This window comes from Typha angustifolia, chromosome 3, assembly GCF_048772165.1.
Source record: "Typha angustifolia cultivar Huaian chromosome 3, ASM4877216v1, whole genome shotgun sequence".
Taxonomy (NCBI): Eukaryota; Viridiplantae; Streptophyta; class Magnoliopsida; order Poales; family Typhaceae; genus Typha; species Typha angustifolia.
The window spans coordinates 3716229-3737657 of NC_133241.1; the positions used below are offsets into that span (position 1 = coordinate 3716229).

A 21429-nucleotide genomic window follows, 5' to 3' on the forward strand; every position below is an offset into this window, starting at 1 on the left:
TATTTAAATAAGCAAACTAACAATTGTGAATCATTCAAAAAAATATGCAGGTAAACGATATCCGATATCCATATCCGAATCTGAAAAATATATCCAACTCGTATCCGAATCCATATCCAAATTTTTTTCAAAAACTCTATCCGTATCTGAATTCGTATCCGAATCAGATAAAAATTTTCTATCCAAATCGAATCTGAATTGGGTCGGATAGCGAGTCAGATCGCAGTTAATCCAACCCGTTTTCACCCCTACAGGTGTCTATTTTGGTTTCCAAACTTTCGTTCTCTGCCAAACTTTATTTCCTCGGCCTCCATGGTATTTCCTAATCTAGAATGGGAAAATTATAATCCGGAAGTGAACTAGAGATGAAAGATCTAATTTTATTTGACTTTCTAATAACCCAAGAGGATCGTCTCAAATAACAGATTATCTTGTACAAACCCAGATTTAATTGTTGATCCAATCTGAAAACACGACATGGTTTAATCATTCTATTGACCAATCAAACATGACAGTACAATTGCTATTGCAATCGACCATAAAGAAATGCGGGTCGGAATTCTTCCATTGTCGCGCCTAAATAAAATCCCTTCAAGCAATGGATAGCTAAGTGCCAAGATATAGCATGAAATGAAGAGCTGTGCAAACAATTCATCAAAGCTGTTCTCCATGATCATCCTCCACCCTCCTCGGATCAGCGTCGCCATGTTTAGGAGACTAAGTGTTGTTGCAGGAAGGATCATCGATGAGGCTCCTTGGAAATCAAACTGCTCATTCTCATACCGTTTGAGTTGGTCCTCGTCGATCGCCTTGTTTGTCAGCTCGAAGTCTACTTCTCTGACGCCGACCAGTTTCATGATCACATTCACGCATGCGAAGAACTGGCTGGTGACTGCAATTATCAACCAATGTCTTTGCTCATTCCACCATGCCTTGAGGGATTGCCCAGAGATGATGACTTCCATTATATGTTGAGATATGGATGAAGCATAAACTATAACAAAGGCAGCAAACCAAGGGCTTGAAACCTGGAAGACTTTGTCAATCATTGGTGAAGTACTAAAAGTGCCAACTAATGGAGTTTAAATAACAACGGATATTTTACTTACCTTAGGAAACAAGGGAATGCCATTCAACAAGCACAACTGGGGGATGATACCGTACCAAAATAAAGCAAAGGGGAAGAGTTGGAGCAGAGCGAGCCAGGCATAGCACATACATTGAAGGACAGAATTAATCCTACTTGAAATCCCGAATGTGAGAGGACAATACTTTGATAAGCCAACTCCAAGCAATCCGGCTGCCCATCTCTTGCTTTGAACCAGCGTATCACTGTAATTGATCGGTACAGTCCCGAGGAATGCCGGCTTTGATGGGCATAAGTAAGTAGATAACCATCCTCGACAGTGCAAATGGAAGCCTGTGAAGTAGTCCTCAACTACTGAATCATACAAGAACCCTACCTGAAGAAGATAAGATTTGATAAGATTGTTATGAATCTATGACGTTTATCCGTTTAGACTGCTTAAGCTTGCCTGGTGACCCCATTGTGTGTCATTCTCATAAGAACATGAAGCCAGACGGATTGCCTCTTGTAGAAGTGAGTAAGCTTTAGTCCTAGTGGCATTGTTACTCCTTTTTTCGCGTAAGGATACAATGAACTCGTTGGAAGAACCGAAGATTTGCTTAAGTGCTGAGATCCCTACGGAGTTGAACTCTGCAAGCCGCTAAACTTAGTAAGCGCAAGTACAGTGGCCCAATGAACTTCAAGGAGTTATTAATTAAAATGATGATATTACCTTCTCTTATTGATGCATGGCCGGGTTCTGCACCATACAATGCATCTCTCTTGATGTAAAATCCAGTACCAGACAGAACTGGACCCCTGAAACCATCCATGCCTTTCCATAGAATCTGTAGATGGAGAGCACTAGTCACATCATTCCGGCTTAAATTTCTTTTTAAACAAAAACTTACACAGAATCTTTTGCTCCCTCCAATAATTGTACCTTGAAGTATGTTCTTAGTCCAGAAGAGTATATGTCATTCTTACTGATGTTGTGGAAGGCCTGAGGGAATTGAACGAAAGCCAAAGAGGGGGAGACTTGGGCATCAAGGTGGAAGCACATCGCTTGGCGAGCGGAAATAGGGTTGTTACAGTACATGTCACAGTCTAGTACCAAAATATAGGGGGAATTGCTGATGATGCTTGAGATGCGGAGCTGGAGAGAAGACCACAATAACTCTAATTTATTAGTGCTTGTAAAACATAGAAATGGAGGAGATGAGAAGATAAGAGTTTAACCCACAAGAACATTCAATGCACCAGCCTTGAATTGGTGAGAATAGCTCTTCTTCTTTTCACGAGAGATGTAAATTAATGGAGGAATCTGAGGTTGTTTCTCTAACTCTGTCATTCTTTGTTCCTCATCCTTCATAATCTGGAAGACAGCCGTGCGAAGGGGAAAGATTGGATTACTTAATGTAATCATAAATAAAAGATTAATGATAAACTACCTATTGGGGGTTGCTGGATAGGTTTTCAAACAAATCATCTAGTAATGAATCTATGTATCAATCTATATAGTTTGTCTAGTATAAAGTTTTCCTTATAAAACAAATGTTTGGTTCCATGTAACATCGATTTTTATTTGATTCACCGTCATAAATTGCTAAGGCTTTTTCAGCTTAATTTAATATGACTAAAGTTCGTTAAATAGACCTTTTATAGCATTGTAAGACAAAGTTTGAAAGCTATGTGACAGTAAAATTTGAAAAAATATCTGAGGTTGGCAATGATGATAACACTTGTTTGGTGCATAAACTTTGGGAAATCTTAGTTGTAGCTTAGAGCAAGTACATATATATATATATATATATATATATAAATATTTATATTTAGATTTAGAGTGTAAACAAAACTAGATTAGAACCAAAATATAAGAAACGAAAAATACAATAGCTGTAGCAAATCCAAAAGGCTGAAACAATTGAATTTGTCAGAGAATTAACATCGATTTTTAGAAGCCATCTTTTCTTGTTAAAATAGCACTAAACATCACACTTTCAGGTATTATGAAATTAGTAAGATCTTTTATGATGAAAATCATTGATTTTCATTTCATAGCAAAAGCTAAATGTTACTAGATTAATTTACCTCAATATAAGGAAGACGGTCTTTGCCCTTTCCAGTCAAGCCATTAGTATTTCTGGCATTATCAACTGCCTTCTTTATGCTCTCCTTGAAATTGTCATATTCAAGCTGTGATAATTGACATTCATCGATCTCATAACTGTGTTGTTTTTGATGCTCATATGTAGATGTCAATTTTGATATTTACCGCATATAGAACAAATCGTGCATAAGAAAATTTTCTGTAAAAAGTAATACAATGAGATAAAATACGGATATGTATTATATTTTAGAAGTGATCTTTTGACCTCTTTATTATATTGCCTTTAAGAGTTGCATGAAGCTCTTAAATGGGTATAAGAGGAATCTTAACCAGGTGAATCTAATAATCTGACTTATTAACCACTAGTACTACTCATCCTATATGAGGAACCCTTAATGTCACTTCTAGAAGATAGCATGACTAAAAAAATGTAGGCCTCTCAAGGGTGAAATAATAAACATATTTAAGGGAACGAACTCTAGATCATATCCTCTTAATAATATTTTGGTGATGACAAACTTATTCAATTCGGTCGATGGTGGAATTGAAAGAGATCAAAGACTATTTCAATATAATGTATTTACTTATTCAATTTGATAGAAAAAAGTAAAAAAGAATCAGTTTTAAAGCGACCGTTGAATTTGAAGAGGTGCGTCTTTCTATATGAAAGGATGTGTTCTTTTATGATAGTACCCTTTTATTAAAAATGTGTGTTAGAAGAATGAGTATTCTTATTTTTACCAAATAATTAAATTTTTTTTGTTAAAAATGTGTTATTCCATATGAAAATATGTCTTTTTTGAAAGGACATACACTCTGAATAGTGCTAATCGATACCGTCTAAAAAAAAGTTGTGATTCAGATATGTTGTTCCTCTCGTCGATCGGATGAGTAGATCGAAAAATAAAATGGGTGGAATGATCAAATGTCAATAGTGGCCGAATGAATATGGATAGTGAAATATGAGTTGGGGTCATGGAAGATAAAGATGGCTGCGGTAAGTGAGATATAATGTAAAGTGTTAGGTTTTTTAATTGTTGGCAATTATGTATAAAATATTATAAGTGTATTTTTATATATATATATGAGCTTTATACAAGTCTAGAATATCTCTGGTTTGAAGAATTGCAAGATTATTGGAGAAAAGCTGTTGAGTTTACACCACGTTCACAAACACGTTCGAACGCAATGCGTTCACAAACGCGTTTGAACGCGGGTGTGTTCACACAGACCGAGAGCAACGTTCACAAACACGTTCGAACGCGGGTACTACGTTCACATAGACCGAGAGTAGCGTTCACAAATGCGTTCGAACGCAACCTAAAGAATTCAAGCTATCACGTTTGAACGCACTTGGGCTCGTTTGAACGCATCTATGAAGTTTGCAATTTATTAGATTTTCGTGAGTACGGATAAGACTTAGATTTGACTCTATCTTGGAGATCATATATAAGGATTGTGATGCCCTATCTCTAGGGTGGTTGAAGAAGCATTATTGAAAGAGACTTCTTGAGACTACATTGGTTCTTCAACTAACAAGGTTCTACTCATCTACAAAAACTTAATCTTTCGTCTTAAGAGCGATATAGACGAAAGATCAATCTCGAGGGCTACTGAGGTTAGACTTCAATCATGAGAAGTAGTGAGTCGTGGGTTCTAACGAGCAAGACTGAGAGGAACAAAGTCGTTTAGATCGACGGGTTGTTTTGTGAGTCAGTCTTATAACTGTTAATATTCTAGTGATTGGTTTTGATCCAAGTTTGGATCCGTGGTTTTTTTCCCGTTTTAGGTTTTTCCACGTTAAAATCTTGGCGTTCATCTCTACTTTCATTTTTAATATTTCTTTTGACTTTTACTTAAGCGAACGAACGATATCATTGCCTAAAGGTTAGATACATACGTGTGTCTAGGGTTTTTTCAATTGGTATTAGAGCAGGTTCTCTCACCCTTTGAGAGAGATCAGATAAGCATGGATTTTCATAGAGATGGATCATCATCTATTAGACCTCCTATTTTAGATGGATCAAATTATGGATATTGGGAAGCTAGGATGAGAGCTTATTTGAAGTCTATAGATGAGCGAGTATGGATGGCCATTGTGAACGGTTGGAGTCCACCAATGTACATGGTGAATGATAAGTTTGTTGAGAAACCGATTGAGTCATGGGATAAGACAGATTATGAAAAAGTTGGTTGGAATAGCAAAGCAATAAATGTAATTTTTAGTTGTGTTTTCTCGGAAGAATTTAGAAGAATTTCTACTTGTGAGATAGCAAAAGAAGCTTGGACGATCTTAGAAACAACTCATGAAGAAATTATTGCTGTAAAACTTTCGAAACTTCAGAGGTTGACTACTAGTTTTGAAACTCTACGTATGGAGGAGAATGAGACATTTGATGAGTTCTATGCAAAATTGAGTGATATAGTCAACTCCAGTTTCAACCTAGGAGAGAAAATTCCTAAAAATAGAATTGTCCGTAAGATCCTTAGGTCTCTTCCAGAAAAGTTTCAAGCAAAAGTTACAGCTATTGAGGAAAGTAAGGACATCGATTCTATGAAAGTTGAACAATTGGTAGGAAATCTACAAACATTTGAGTCCAGTCTTTCAAAACCGAGGAAATCTAAACGGATGGCCCTATCCATAGTTGAACAAAATTTAGAGGAGTTTGATGATGAAAGTGATTTAAATGTTGAGATGTTGGCCATGTTTGTCAAAAAGTTCAATAAATTCTTTCGGAAGCCAAACAAGTTGAATGTTGAAAAACTTGAGAAAAGCAAAGCCTTTGTGAAAAAGAAGAATACTGTGAGTTTGAATACAGGTGGTAACAACAATGTCAAACAGAAAAATAAGAATTCTGAGAATAAAGTTCGATATTTTGAATATTCTGATTTTGGACACATCGCACAAGAATGCCCTAATCGTTTTAAGAGGAAGGGTAAAGCTATGAAAGTTACTTGGGATGACTCAGAAGAATCTGATGATGATTCTGAAAAAGACGAAGAAAACTTTGTAGCCTTTACCTCTTCTCTACTTAATACTGACTCTATTGTTGATACTGATAGTATAGATGATCTTGATATGTTACCAGCTAAGGAAGATGAATCTAAAATTCAAAAGGCATATAATGACTTGTACCTAGAGTCGTTTAAACTCAAGAAAAGCAATCTTAAACTCAAGGTAATCGAATCAGAAAGAATTCAATTTGAGGAGAAGTACAAATTGGAACTTGAACGTGTTAGAGACCTTTCTGAACAACTTGACAATGCAAAAAATAAAATGAAGGCTGATGAAATTGAACTAGAGTGATTGCATAAGGAAGTGACATTTCTAAAAGGAAAGAACAAGCTTAACGAGATTCTAAAAACTCAGATTTCTGGAAAAGACAGGTATGGTGTTGGATACACTGGTAATTCAAATAATAACAAAACTGTCTTCGTTTTTGCAGGTATACAAAAGGAAGAATATCTGAAGTCATCAACCATATTTACAAAGCAATCCTGGATGAATGCTTCTAAATTGAAGTTGAATCTACAAATTGGTGAATCTTCAACGGCACCAAAGGTAAACTTTAGTCACACTCCTCGACAAAAAGTGAGTAGAAAAGGGTTTGTTCCGACATACTATCATTGCGGCATTCTAGGGTATATTCGACCTCATTGCAAATTTTTGCAAAAACCTAGAAGTGCTTTCATTTATGGGATGAAAACAAAGGCCATATGGGTCAACAAAAGTGATTTGAAATGTTATGTTGTGCATATAACCTTGAAAGCTTTAAATTTTGATTTGTGGTATTTAGACAGTGGCTGTTCAAGACATATGTCGAGTGACAAGTCCTTGTTTTCTAATCTCGAAAAACATGAAGGGGGAGTTGTGACATTCGGAGATGGTAATTCATCCAAAGTAATAGGTAAAGGAAAGGTAAATACTCCAGGTGTTCCTAGTCTTGAGAATGTTCTTTATATTAAGGGCTTGAAAGCAAATCTACTAAGCATCAGTCAATTTTGTGATGAAGATTATGAGGTAAAATTCTCTAAAAATGATTTTACTATTTTAGATAATGATGGTAATGTTATATGCTATGGATCTAGAACATCTGATAATTGCTATGTTGTTGGAACTTCACATAAATTGAAATGTAACAGTGCCTTTTTCGATATTGCAGATCTTTGACATCAACGTCTTGGACATGTGAATCACAAGAAATTATTTAATCTGTCCAAACAAGAAGTGGTAAGAGGAATACCTAAGATGATAAAAATGTCGGAAAAAGTGTGCAGTTCGTGTCAAATTGGAAAACAAATTAGGATCTCACATAAGAAGGTAAATGTAGCTACCACTGACCGTGTGCTACAATTAGTCCACATGGACTTAATGGGTCCAATAAAATCAGAAAGTCTTGGAGGTAAATGCTATATATTCTTAACGGTCGATGATTATTCCAGATTTACTTGGGTTGCCTTTTTACGTGAGAAGTCTGAAACCTTTGAAGTTTTTAAAACATTATGCTTGAAATTACAGAATGAAAAATCTACTACCCTAGTTAGGATTCGTTCTGGTCATGGTAGAGAATTTGAAAATGAAATTTTTTTCATATTTTGTGATTCTCTTAGAACGGGATTATGGAAATGAAGAACCGAGTTGTGCAGGAAATGGCTAGGGTTATGCTTCACGCTAAAAAGGTTCCTCAAAGGTTTTGGGCAGAGGTGGTCAATATGATACGATCTCGCCTCAGTCTATGGAGCTCTGATACCAACTTGATATGATCTCCCCTTAGGCTAAGGTTCGATCTCTTCCAATTTCCTGATCTGGACTAGATCTGGCACGGAACTTTAAAATAGGATCCCGAAATATGTCGCCGTCGGATCGACGTGAAACTTTGATATGTTGTAGACCCAGAAAAGAGCTTTCCGACAAATCTAGCTTTAGGCGAATCGGATATGGGGATCCCAGGATATCGTTCGATTAGTGGACGAAGGTCAGGTGGTCTATTTTGGATCCGTGGATGGAGGCACGTGATCCTAGGTAATGGTTGTTGAAGATGGACCGGCGTTAATGGGGTGGTACCGGTAAAAAATGGTGGTGTAAGGGTTATGGTTGATGGAAGGGTTAGGGCAAGTGTTGGATAGAGTGAAAGAAGGGGGAGGAGAGGGCCACCCCTAAGGGACTAGGGTGATTGGCTGGTCGAGGGAGGTTAGAAGTGGCGTCGCCGGGGATTGAGAGAATGGGAGCGAAGAAGACGAAGGAGGCAAGGCAAAACTCAATCTCAATATTCAATAATCAATCATGACTTTGCTTGCCATCCACATCTTTTTAAAGGCTAACCAACAACTCAAAATTAACCCTAAAAATATAATTTTCGCCGACCGCGTTCGAACTCGCCCGACCGCATTTGAACGTACTGAGTTCACTCCTCTGGATTTGCGAAGGCGATGCATGCGTTCGAACGCGCGATTGAATGCCCCTCTCGGTATTTGCAAACGCGATGCAGGTGTTCACAGTGCGTTCGAACGCATAGTGCACTCTCTTCACCCACGTTCACAAACCGCGTTCGAACTCACTCCACCCAAGTTTGAACGCGAATTACAGAAAACTTATTTGAATGAATAAACACTAAAACATGAAATAAAAACACTCCTAAAATGAATCCATGCTCGAGACGACGTCGGTGAAGTCCGAATCGTATCAAAATACAGCGGTACATGTTATAAATCGTGTTTATATAAGACTAAGTACAAAAATGACTACTTATGAAATCTGGAAAGGTACACATGATGAAGACATTGGAAAGGATCTTGAACTGGAAATTGAGAAACAAGACGAGGATAGGGTTGAAATGAACAAAGATGACTGCACCGTATTAGAACCATCTGCTAGAGTGAAACTAAATCACCCACTGTCACAAGTGATCGGAGATGTGAATGAACCAATAAAGACAAGACGAAAAATCCAAAGTGAGGTATCATTCATACTCCTTGGTTTTCACTCTACAACGGTTTCCTTTTCTTTTGCTTTCAACTAGGTTGAAGTCTTACTAAGGGAGGTAGCATTTCAATCTCATTCAAGGGACTCGGTGGCCACACTTCCTTTGATGCAGTAGGTGGAATTGAGTCTAAATATGTAGCTAAATATATTTCTTTAGTGAAATATCTCTCACAAAACTCATAAGGATCAAGATGCCTAAAGCTTAGAGCAGCAACACCTTGTGTGCATGGAATTCCAAAGATATCCCACGCGTGACAACTACAAGTTCCTTTTTCAATGTTCACAACATAACTTCCATCAAAGGTGTTGATCTGAAATTCAGAAACAGAGGATAGAATGACATTCACAAATCGAGCATTTTCACGAGAAATGTCTAGAGCATCTTCAATTTTTTTTAACCATACTAGTACTGCATTTTTCGACAAGTGCTATTCGATTAAAATAGAATTCAGTTATCTTTTGTCTTGTCATCTTCATCAAATACTATACAGGCATAGCCTTCAATTGACGAATAACATTGTTTAGGCTTTTAGACATATTGGTTGTTAGTGTAGAGTATTTTTCTACCCAAAAAATAATAATTAGCCCACATACTTGTAGGAATTTTACTTATGTAAGCATACTGTTGAGGAAACTCTTGTTTCATCTGCTCCATGAGGTAATTGAACTCTATCTCCCTATAAGCTTGTGCTGCTGCCTAAAACTTATTATACTGAGGAGAACCCTTTGGAGCATTTGGCAGGTTTTAGGAGAGGTGCACCATACAATATCCATAACAAGCTTTAGGAAATGCATCATCCACTGCACGAATCAGCCCTTTTTGCCTATCTGATAATATCGTCATATGCTCGAATGGTTCAATTGATACCCGAAGATGATATAAAAACTAGGTCCATGATTCAATATTTTCAGCTTGAGTAACACAAAATGCTATTAGAAGGATTTAATTATTGGCATCCAAACTTGTCGCAACAAGTAAGCAACCTCTATACTTGCGAGTTAAGAAAGTAGTGTTGATGCTGAGCAATGGCCGCAAGTGTGACTTGGATGAATGCAAGAATACACCAAAAGCCCAAAATACACGCTTAAAACGTCCACAGTTAGCCCATTGAAATTTAGTTACTATATCAGGATCTTTCTTTTTAAACTCACGGAGGTAGCCTTGCAACCACACTTGTAAGATTCCTCATAGTTGCTACAGATCTATATTGCCTTCCGTTTAGCATGATATGCCTTATAGTAACCTATTGAAACACCAAATTTTTTCTGCATTTCAACTTGAATTATCTTTGGAGTGTATGCTTTAGTACTCTTTAGGACCTACTCATGCACTTCATCACGTATGAATAATCTTATACATTTCTTATATTCCCTCCCAATATATCTCTGCTGTGTGCGTACTGTCCAATAAGATACTTTATCCTGAATGTATCAACACCTGCTATCTTTATAACCTTTATCTTCTATGGACATTCCTGTAAACTATATCAGACAATAAACTTTTGAGGGTTAGTTTTAATAGGCTTCAATTCAAATTTACTCATGATAGCAAATGATTTCAGTGCTTTTGCAAACTCTGATGAGTTATGAAACATCTGTCCTATAAATAGATCATTTGATGTGATATATTGTGCCACTTCAGCTAGAAGGATTTTTAAATGTTGTACATAAGATTCTACATAATCAATAGTACTTGAAATATGTTTATTATCACCATGAGGTTGAATGCACAAGCTTGTCGGCACATCACCTTTATTGGTTAGAGATGGATCAATAGAATCAAAGATAGAGAATTCTTCTTGAAGATTGGGATCCGTTTCCTTATTTAAAGACGAACCGATATAATCAATAACATTTGCTGTGACAATGTTACCAGGATCATGTATAGGAGAATCAACCTCACTTTGGGTACATACTATCTATTTACGTCAAAGGGCTGATCAGCAAGATGATTGAAAAGAGATGATCCTCTTGCCCCTAAAGTATCCAAATTAATATTGCTAGGATTTGGAACATTTGAAACAATAGGCAGCTACTCATTCATAGAATTTTTCATATGGATTGCCGTAAAATAACATCAATAACATGACAATGGTAAAATATTAAGGAAACCGTAATTTAGTTACAATATTCGTAACTAAATTCATAGTTCAATTATGAAATTTGTAACTAAATTTGTCGTGCAATTACGAAATTCGTCGTGCAATTATGGAATTCGTAGTTCAATTACGAATTTAGCTATTATATTCATAGTTCAATTACAAAATTCGTAGTTGAACTAATAGTTCAATTTCAAAATTTGTAGCTAAATTCATAGTTCAATTGCAAAATTCATAGCTAAATTCGTACTTTAATTACGAAATTCGTAGTTGAACTAATAGTTCAATTTCAAAATTCGTAGCTAAATTCGTAGTTCAATTGAAAAATTGATAGCCAAATTCGTACTTCATTTATGAAATTTATAGTTGAACTAATAGTTCAATTTCGAGATTCGTAGTTCAATTGTAAAATTCATAGCTAAATTCATAGTTCAATTACGAAATTCATAGCTATATTACGAATGTCATCATTAAAGTACGACATATGTTAATCAATAACGACTTTTATATTCAATGTCATCATTAAAGTAAGAAAAAGTAATTTCCCTACGTATGTTCAATGTGATCACGAACATAAAAATATTAACTCACCCGGATAAATCCTTCTCTTTCCTCGTTCCAAAAATTTGTATAGCTCAACAAAATAATGATGACAGATCATACATCTCTACAATATAATTATCTTCGAAGATATCGACAAATATATCGTGGTTGTCCGAAGGGAATAGGTACTTTCAAAAAGACTTCAAACTTACTTGGAGGGATTCACATTACTTTGGAGAACTTCGACTTCAAAACTAACAAACTACACTATCTGCTTATACTTCTGTGAATGATACAACCGACTTTTAGTGCAAAAATCTCTTCTTATCGTCCAAAATAATAGCACTATTATAGTGAAACGAAACTCTCACATTACAGTCAGATAGATGTTCCATTCTTATGGATATAATGAAGATAAGTTCCCAAATGCACAAATTAGAAGAAGTAGCTCAATCCGTTCCTACAATGTCTAGTCAATCAACTTCACGTAAAAAATATTGATTTCTCTCTCTGCTCTCTATCTACGGCATTTAATGCAATACTCAAGTACGAGAAGGGCAAAGTTGGAAGAAAAATATGAAAAAAAGCCTCAAGTGCAAGGAAAACTGAAAATGACCCTGGGCTGCCAAATCGAAAACCAAGTAGGATTTTGGTGCAAATAACCCTTAAATTTATCCTATGAATGTAATTATCTTTCAAACCTAATAAATTATTATATTTTTACTCGAATGGATTATGATCGGATAAACGACTGACTTCATACTACTTAAATATTTTCAGACTCCGAACCCCCTTATTTGAGACCCCGAGAACCTTAATAGCAATGAGTGATGATTGATTGATAGACGTGAGAGATACGTGTGTTGGGTCTTCTGATAAGATGGTGAGTAGTCTTATACCCTAGATACCTTTCTCAAATTAGAATATATTATATAATTATGTATATGCATGTTTTGACCTTCAGCATGATTATATGACTTTATCTAGAGATGATTTAAAATGAGCATATTTTATCATGCATTTGATTAGACTAATCTGGGATATGAATATATTGGTGATATATAGAGATGATTGGAGATCACTATAATATTATGAGTTTATATCGAGATAATCTCTAGCATGAGTATGCATGCGATATATTGGTATGGGGATGCATGTGTTAGATACATGGTTGAAAACTACAATGCATCATTGTTCTTTTGGCCTCTTTACCACCTAAATTTCTGAGTTGCATGATCTGTTGTAGTACTGGATAAAATACATATGATCTATCATTTAAAAGAAAAGCATGAAATCTGATATAGTTGATAGAAAGTGTGAGGATGCCCTAATGAGCACGAGGATTAGGACGCACTTGTGAATGATTGTAGTCGCGATCCTATGGCCTAGCATCTGAGGTCGTTAGTTTGTGTGCGCAATAGACATTTGGATACATGCCATTCACTAGGGCATATGTGGTAAGTTATCCTCACGTAGTTCTATTAGCTAGAAGGGTTCTTGGTCTGGATGGATGTTACCCTTAGCATATGGCAGGGTATGATTATGATTGAGATACCTTTTTATGGATGGCAAGGTATGCTTTGAACCTTCGGGCATATTAATGAGATCGAGTATCGGGTGTTGACTGTGCACAGTTGTCTAGTGTGATGATGATATTCAAAGATGACATTGATGATTGAGATGTTAAGTAATGCATATGATTTCATTATCATTTGATATACCTAATTATCTAGTGGTCAATATGTATCATATATGGTTGCATTTGATATAATAGCATGGTTATGGTTGGCATTCATCATATGTGTCATATTTGAGAGATAGTTATGATGATGATATGACATGTAGATTTGGTTATACGTTGTTAAGAATTATATACTTTGATCAGTTATGACATGATATCTACCTTTCATTTATATAGTATTGAGGATATACTCATATACTTATTCATGATATAATGCTCCTATGTGATTCATATTATTTAGTATATGATTTACGCTTTGTTTGACATCATTGATTTGGGGTACAATCTATTCACTAAGCATTTTGCTCATGATTCTTTTTTTTTTCTAAACCCCTCAGATATGTGGTACGTGATAGCGACTTGAGATATCCTAAGAAGATATTTAAAACAATAATGAGGTGAGCTATAGGTGCGAGACGATATAGATGTTAGTTTATCTAGATACTGAGTTGTACTAACGTATATTTTTGTATTCCATTATATTAGATCATAATTTGTATAATAGGAAATGTTGTACAGGTCGGACGTTATTGTATTAGTTGTAATTGTTGTATCTTGATGGTTTCTTGTGGCTTGTATGGGCCTGTAGGATTTTGATATGAATATATTAGCTGGTTTTATTTGATGATGTCCTAATTTATTTTGTAATTGAGTATATGAGCTCAGGACTTATCTGTGCTTGGTGGCCCCACTCGTCCTATAACGTGCGCCGCGCATGCTGTGTGGGCGTGTGGGCGAGCACTTACCAATACCAAGCAGGGGTGTTACAATTCAGGTGGTATTATAGCCTAGGTTTAAAGATGATCTGGCAAACCATCAAGTATAGTAGTTGTTAATTTTGTTTACGATTATGCTAGCAGTCGATCTTTATGAGTTTGATATTAATTGATTGAGATAGATTTTTAAGTTATAATGTTGAGATTATTAAGTTTGATGCTTGACAATATTGATAGAGATAATTAAGATATTGGTATATTGAGGATTTATCTAAGCTACTAATGAATAGGAAGAAATATTATTAAATTATGCATTGATGTACTATAGAGGACATGTATGATGTTGATGTGTTATAATCTATGGAGCGTAATATTGGAGATGGTATACATGCCTATATGATATGGTAAAGTGTAGAAATTCATAATAATGTGGAGATATTTATTTTATACAAAAGGATTATTATTAGTAAATTTGAGGTTATTTTGAGCAGAAATACCATATTTTGGATTTTTTTTATCTTTTTATAGATACACATGGGATTAGGAGATGATGTAAAAAAGGTATATTTTAGAGAGACTATGTTGATTCTTGGTGTGGGTTATAATTATTGATTATAGATGGATGATTAATATATTTTCTAGGTAAGAATAAGACTAGTGATGATTTTATATGGTGAAAAAGATATGACGTGATACGATAGATGATTATAGATTGTAAATATAAAAGAATTTTTAGAAATTGGTGTGATATTGTTTTTGCAAGATACTGGTAAGTTTTGATTATAGTAGCAAATAGGTTGTTTAATAGGATATGTTTGCCCAATAATATTGCTACAGGATTAATGTTTCTTTTAAATTCTTAACTTGATGATTACAAAGAGGATAATGAACATCGCAAGGGCGATATTGCTATAGATGTTAGGTTAAGAGTCATTTGAGTGGTAGAAATTAATATATAAAATTTTTGGATGATATGAAAGTGAGTTTAGTTTAAAAACTACTAATTATGTGGATATGATTAAGTGGAAGAATGATAATGAGATGAACCATATAGGGTGATAGTAATTTGCTAAGATGGTAGCATTATGATATACCTAGTATGAGACTAAAAAATGTATTACCGGTTTAGTTTTGGTATCAATTTAGAGGATAAGAATGTTATAACATGCCAATTGTGTGTTTCTTATGATGTTGGATTTGAGTCGAAAATATGTAGACTTATATTAATTTACAATTATTATGTGGTACGAATGATGTTGTAGAATAATTTTGAGCAACGCTATAAGATTAAATTATTCAGTATAAGTAGTTGACTTGGTTCAGAGGATGTAATAGATTATTAAGCTGAAACTTTTGAGGGATTATCAAGTTTAAGTGATTTGTTCCTTAGAAATAAGATATGATAATTTTTTTTGACATGAATATTAAATTGGGTATTATGATATTGTCTTGATGATACAACTAGAGAGGTATGTATATGTAACAACCTATCCTAAAAACAAAAGAAATTGCATGGCACGATATGGCCGGTTGCATTCGGGCTAGGGGTGCCACGCACCCCCAGCCACCGGCCCAGCCAATCGGGCTAGGCCAGCTAGCTCCGATGGGCCTGCTAGCGCTGCAACTGTAGCACCGACGCCCCAACCGCCTCTGTCTCTCCTTTTAAATCTCTCTCCCTATCTCTCAGTCTCTCTCCCTCTCTCTCCCTTTAAATCTCTCTCGCCCTCTCTCTTTCTTGCCCGTGGCATGGGCTCGCCATAGCTAAGCTACTGGCTAGCCACTAGCGACTAGTGCCCTCCCTACCGATCTCGGTCCTACTCCTGTCTTCCTTTTTCTTTCTTCTTTCTTCTTTCTTCTTCTTCCTTTCTTTTCTTCTTCCTCGGTTCCTCTTTCATGGCTGCTATAGTGCTAGGCTCGGCCCATCACTGTAGTAGATAGTGCTGGGCCCGAGCCCAGTATTATAGCAAAGATTTCTTTTCTTCTCCTTTCTGTTAATTATTTAATTTATTTTCTAATGTTAAAGTAAATTAGTTTATTTAGATAATTAATTATGTTGATAATTTACGCTCACTAGTATAATTATTAGCTAAGAATTTTTAGTATAATAATTTATTAATTATAATTATAATATTTGCATATACATTTTATTTATGATTTACTTATTATTTATTAGATTAATTCAAGTAGCCTTATTAATAATAATCTTATATTTATATTTATATTTTATATAACTATTTTTAGCATCTTATTATTGTCTACTACTTTGTATAAAATGAAATACTAAGCTTGCATATAATAGGATAATGATTATTTTACATATAATTTATGATTAATTAAATAAGAGTAAGCATTGCAAACATAATTAGTAATAAGATTATATTTATAACTTTATTTTTATAAATCTTATATATGGTCGTTGTTAGTTATTTACAAATGGAGATAAATTACTATATACCTATTACTTATTCGATAATTAGGAAACTATGATTTTTATTAAATAAATATAATTATGGTAATAGCATATTAATATTATCACAATTAAATTTATCCTATGAATCTAATTAATTTAAAACCTAATAAATTATCATATTTTACTCAAATTGATTACAATCGGATAAGCGACTAATTTTATGTTACCTATTTATTTTTAGATCCTAAACCCCTTATGTGAGACACTGTGGACCCTGTTAGCGATTAGTTGACTCTCAGTTGACGGATGTGAGGAATATGTGGTGCTGTCTTCTAATTAGATGTGAGTATTCTTATCCCCTAGACGTCTTTCTCAAATTAGGTCATATTATATATTATGTACATGCATGTTTTGTCTCTAGCATGATTATATGACTTTATCTAGAGATGATTACCGTCGAGCATATTTTATCATGCATGTAATTAGGCTGATCTTGGATATGAGTATAATAATGATATATATAGAGATGATTAGAGATGATTATACTGTTATAATTTATATCCAAATGATCTGTAGTAGGAGTATGGATGTGTTAGATACATGGTTGGATTCTGCATTACATCATTTTTCTCTTCGCTTCTTTACCACCTAAATTTCTGAGTTGCATGATCTGTTGTAGTACTAAATATATGCATATGATCTATTATGTATTAGAAAATCATGAAAATACTTGTGTATGTGATATGATGGCTGAAATAGTATTTGGTCCGAACTAGTACTGGACATACCCTTAGCGTATGACAGAGTATGGTGATGGCTGTTATACTATTAGCATATGACATGGTATAACTATCATTGATATATCCTTAGTGTATGGCAGGGTATAATATTTTTCTAAGATACCCTTAGCATATGGCAAGGTATGATTTATCTCTAAAGATACTTTTAGTGTATGACAAGATATGCTCTGAGCTTGTGGCATGACGTATATCAAGTTTGGAGCCAGGTACCATAGTCCAGCATAGTGGATGATATTCAAAGTTGAGACAGATGATTATGATAGTGAGAAATATGTGAATTATATCTCGCTCTAACATATAAGATTATGTAGTGGTTGGCATGCATCATGTATCATCATTAATGTTACTAGTATCACTAGATCATGATTGTTATACATTATATGTTGTTATATTCGGTGATGTTGTATTATAATTTCATCATGAGATATATTTTTGGTTGAGGATATAATATGCTCATTCATGTTATAATCTTGATTTCATTTATATATATGTTATCGAGGATACATATATACATGCTCAAACATGGCATCATATTTTTTTCTGAATCATATTATCCAGTACATGATTTACTCTCTGTTTGGCATCACTGATTTGGGGTAAGGCCTATTCACTAAGTCTTTAGCTCATGACTCTCTTTATTTCATTTCTAACCCAAGATATTAGGGTACGTGGTAGCGACTTCAGATCTCCTAAGGAGAGCGATAATGAGGTGAGCTATAAATGCAAGACGATATAGATGATAGTTTATATCGAAATTGAGTTGTACAATTATTTGATATTTATACTCCATAGACGATGTTTTGTATAACACAAGTCGATTATATTATACTCGTGTGTCAGTGGTTATAAATTAAATCTTGATGGTTTCTCGTGGCCTGCGTGGACCCTACTAGATTATGTAGCTGTCTAGTATGGTTATTGTGAATATTGATATAAATTTATTAACAGGTTTAACTTGATGATGTCATGATTTATTTTGCGATCTAGTGTATATTATTGTGGACTTGGATATTCATATGTTAATAGGGTTATTTGGATTAATAGTATAATTTATTTAGTGATGGATTATTTGAGCATAGGGTTGTATCTATGCATGATGGGCCCCACCCAACCTATCATGTGTGCCATGTGGGCACGTGAGAGTGCATGTGCCCATACCGGGCGAGGACATTATAATTCAGGTGGTATCAGTGCCTAGGTTTTAAGGATAATCTAGCAAACCATCAAGTACACTAGTTGTCGATTTTGTTTAGGATTGCGCTAGTAGTCGATCTTGATGAATTTGATATTAGTTGGTTGAGATAGAGGTCTATGTTGTGATGTTGAAATTAGCATATGACAGGGTACAACTATAATTGATATATCCTTAACGTATGGTAGGGTATAATTCTTTTCTAAGATATCATTAGCATATGGTAAGGTATGATTTATAGTTGAGACGGATGATTATTATAAAGAGAATTATGTGGATTGTATCTCGCTCTGACATATAAGATTATGTAGTGGTTGGCATGAATCATGTATCATCATTAATGTGACTAGTATCACTAGATCATCATTGTTATACATCATATATTATTCGATGAAGTTATATTTTTATTTTATCATGAGATATATTTTTGGTTGAGGATATAATATGCTCATTCATGTGATAATCTTGATTTCATTTATATATATGTTATCGAGGATACATATATACATGCTCATACATGACATCATATTTTTTTCTAAATCATATTATCTAGTATATGATTTACTCTCTGTTTAGCATCACTGATTCGGGGTAAGGCCTATTCACTGAGCCTTTAGCTCATGACTCTCTTTATGTCTTTTCTAACCCCCAAGATAGTAGGGTACGTGGTTGCGACTTCCGATATCCTAAGGAGAGCAATGATGAGGTGAGCTATAAATACGAGACGATATAGATGATAATTTATAGAGAAATTGAGTTGTACAATTATTTGATATTTGATTATGTAGCTATCTAATATGGTTATTATGAATATTGATATGAATTTGTTAATAGGTTTAACTTGATGATGTCATGATCTATTTTGTGGTCTAGTATATATTATTGTGGACTTGAATATTCATATGTTAATAGATTTATTCGGATTAATAGTATAATTTATTTAGTGATGGATTATTTGAGTATAGGGTTGTATCTATGCGTGACGGGCTCCACCCAACCTATCGTGTGTGCCGTGTGGGCACGTGAGAGTGCACATGCCCATACCGGGCGGGGACATTATACTTCAGGTGGTATGAGAGCCTAGGTTTTAAGGATAATCTAGCAAATCATCAAGTACACTAGTTGTCGATTTTGTTTAGGATTGCGCTAGTAGTTGATCTTGATGAATTTGATATTAGTTGGTTGAGATAGAGGTCTATTTGTGATGTTGAAATTAGCATATGATAGGGTACAACTATCATTGATATATCCTTAGCGTATGGTATGGTATAATTTTTTTCTAAGATAACCTTAGCGTATGACAGGGTATGATTTATCTCTAGAGATACTTTTAGTGTATGAAAAAATATACTCTGAGCTTGTAGCATGACATGTATCGAGTTTGGAGCCGATCGAGCATAGTGGATGATATTCAAAGTTGAGACGAATGATTATGATAGTGAGAAATATGTGGATTGTATCTGGCTCTGACATATAAGATTATGTAGTGGTTGGCATGCATGATGTATAGGGGTGAAAACGGATCGGATACGGATCGGATAGTGCTCAACCCATATCCGGATTCGTATTTTTAGTTCGGATATGGATTCGGATACGGATATTAGACGGATAGCAAAATTTAAAACCATATCCTAACTAAACGGATACGGATAATTTTCGGATAAAAGATCAGATCTTAAACGGATATTGATTAAATTTAAAATAATTATAATGTTTTATTTAAATATAATTAACACAAAATTATTAAGAGTTTTACAACAAATAATTTTTTTGTACGTCAAATATATAAAATTAGAGAAATTAATCTCTATAAATAATATATAATGTATTATTAGTAATAATATTAATACTTACTATTTAAATAAGCAAACTAAAAACTATAAATCATTTAAAAAAATATGCGGGTAAACGGATATCCGATATCCGTATCCGAATCCGAAAAATTTATCCGACCTGTATCCGAATCCGTATCCGAATTCGAATCCGAGTCGGAAAGAAATTTTTTATCCGAATCCGATTCGAGTCGGGTCGGATAGCGGGTCGGGTCGGAGTTAATCCGACCCGTTTTCACCCCTAATGATGTATCATCATTAATGTGACTAGTATCACTAGATCATAATTGTTATACATCATATGTTGTTATATTCAGTGATGTTATCTTACAATTTCATCATGAGATATATTTTTGATTGAGGATATAATATGCTCATTCATGTGATAATCTTGATTTCATTTATATATTTGTTATCGAGGATATATATATACATGCTCATACATGGCATCATATTTTTTTATGATTCATATTATCCAGTACATGATTTACTCTCTATTTAGCATCACTGATTCGAGGTAAGGCCTATTCACTAAGCCTTTAGCTTATGACTCTCTTTATGTCTTTTCTAACCCCCAAGATATTAGGGTACGTGGTTGCGACTTCTGATATCCTAAGGAGAGCGATGATGAGGTGAGTTATAAATGCGAGACGATAAAGATGATAATTTATATAGAAATTGAGTTGTACAATTATTTGATATTTATACTCCATAGACGATGTTTTGTATAATACAAGTTGATTATATTATACTCGTGTGTCAGTGGTTATAAATTATATCTTGATGGTTTCTCGTGGCCTGCGTGGACCCTACTAGATTATGTAGCTGTCTAGTATGGTTATTGTGAATATTGATATGAATTTGTTAACAGGTTTAACTTGATGATGTCATGATTTATTTTGCGGTCTAGTATATATTATTGTGGACTTGGATATTC

General features: G+C 34.6%; 1 protein-coding gene across 2 annotated transcripts in view; it reads right to left on the bottom strand.

Annotated features, from left to right (window-relative positions):
* Positions 1-357: 357 nt before the first annotated feature.
* Positions 358-21429, bottom strand: part of LOC140779401 (cellulose synthase-like protein G2) — a 41098-nt gene continuing 20026 nt past the window's right edge. The window contains exons 2-8 of one of the 2 annotated variants that reach the window (XM_073124443.1): positions 3158-3262; positions 2310-2441; positions 2010-2222; positions 1800-1914; positions 1536-1717; positions 1110-1463; positions 358-1028 (exon numbers count right to left, since the gene is read on the bottom strand). In XM_073124443.1, coding sequence (XP_072980544.1) covers positions 492-1028; positions 1110-1463; positions 1536-1717; positions 1800-1914; positions 2010-2222; positions 2310-2441; positions 3158-3262 — 1638 coding nt within the window. In that variant the 3' untranslated portion in view covers positions 358-491. The remainder of the gene's footprint in view (positions 1029-1109; positions 1464-1535; positions 1718-1799; positions 1915-2009; positions 2223-2309; positions 2442-3157; positions 3263-21429) is intronic. The other variant, XM_073124452.1, reaches the window with a different exon arrangement.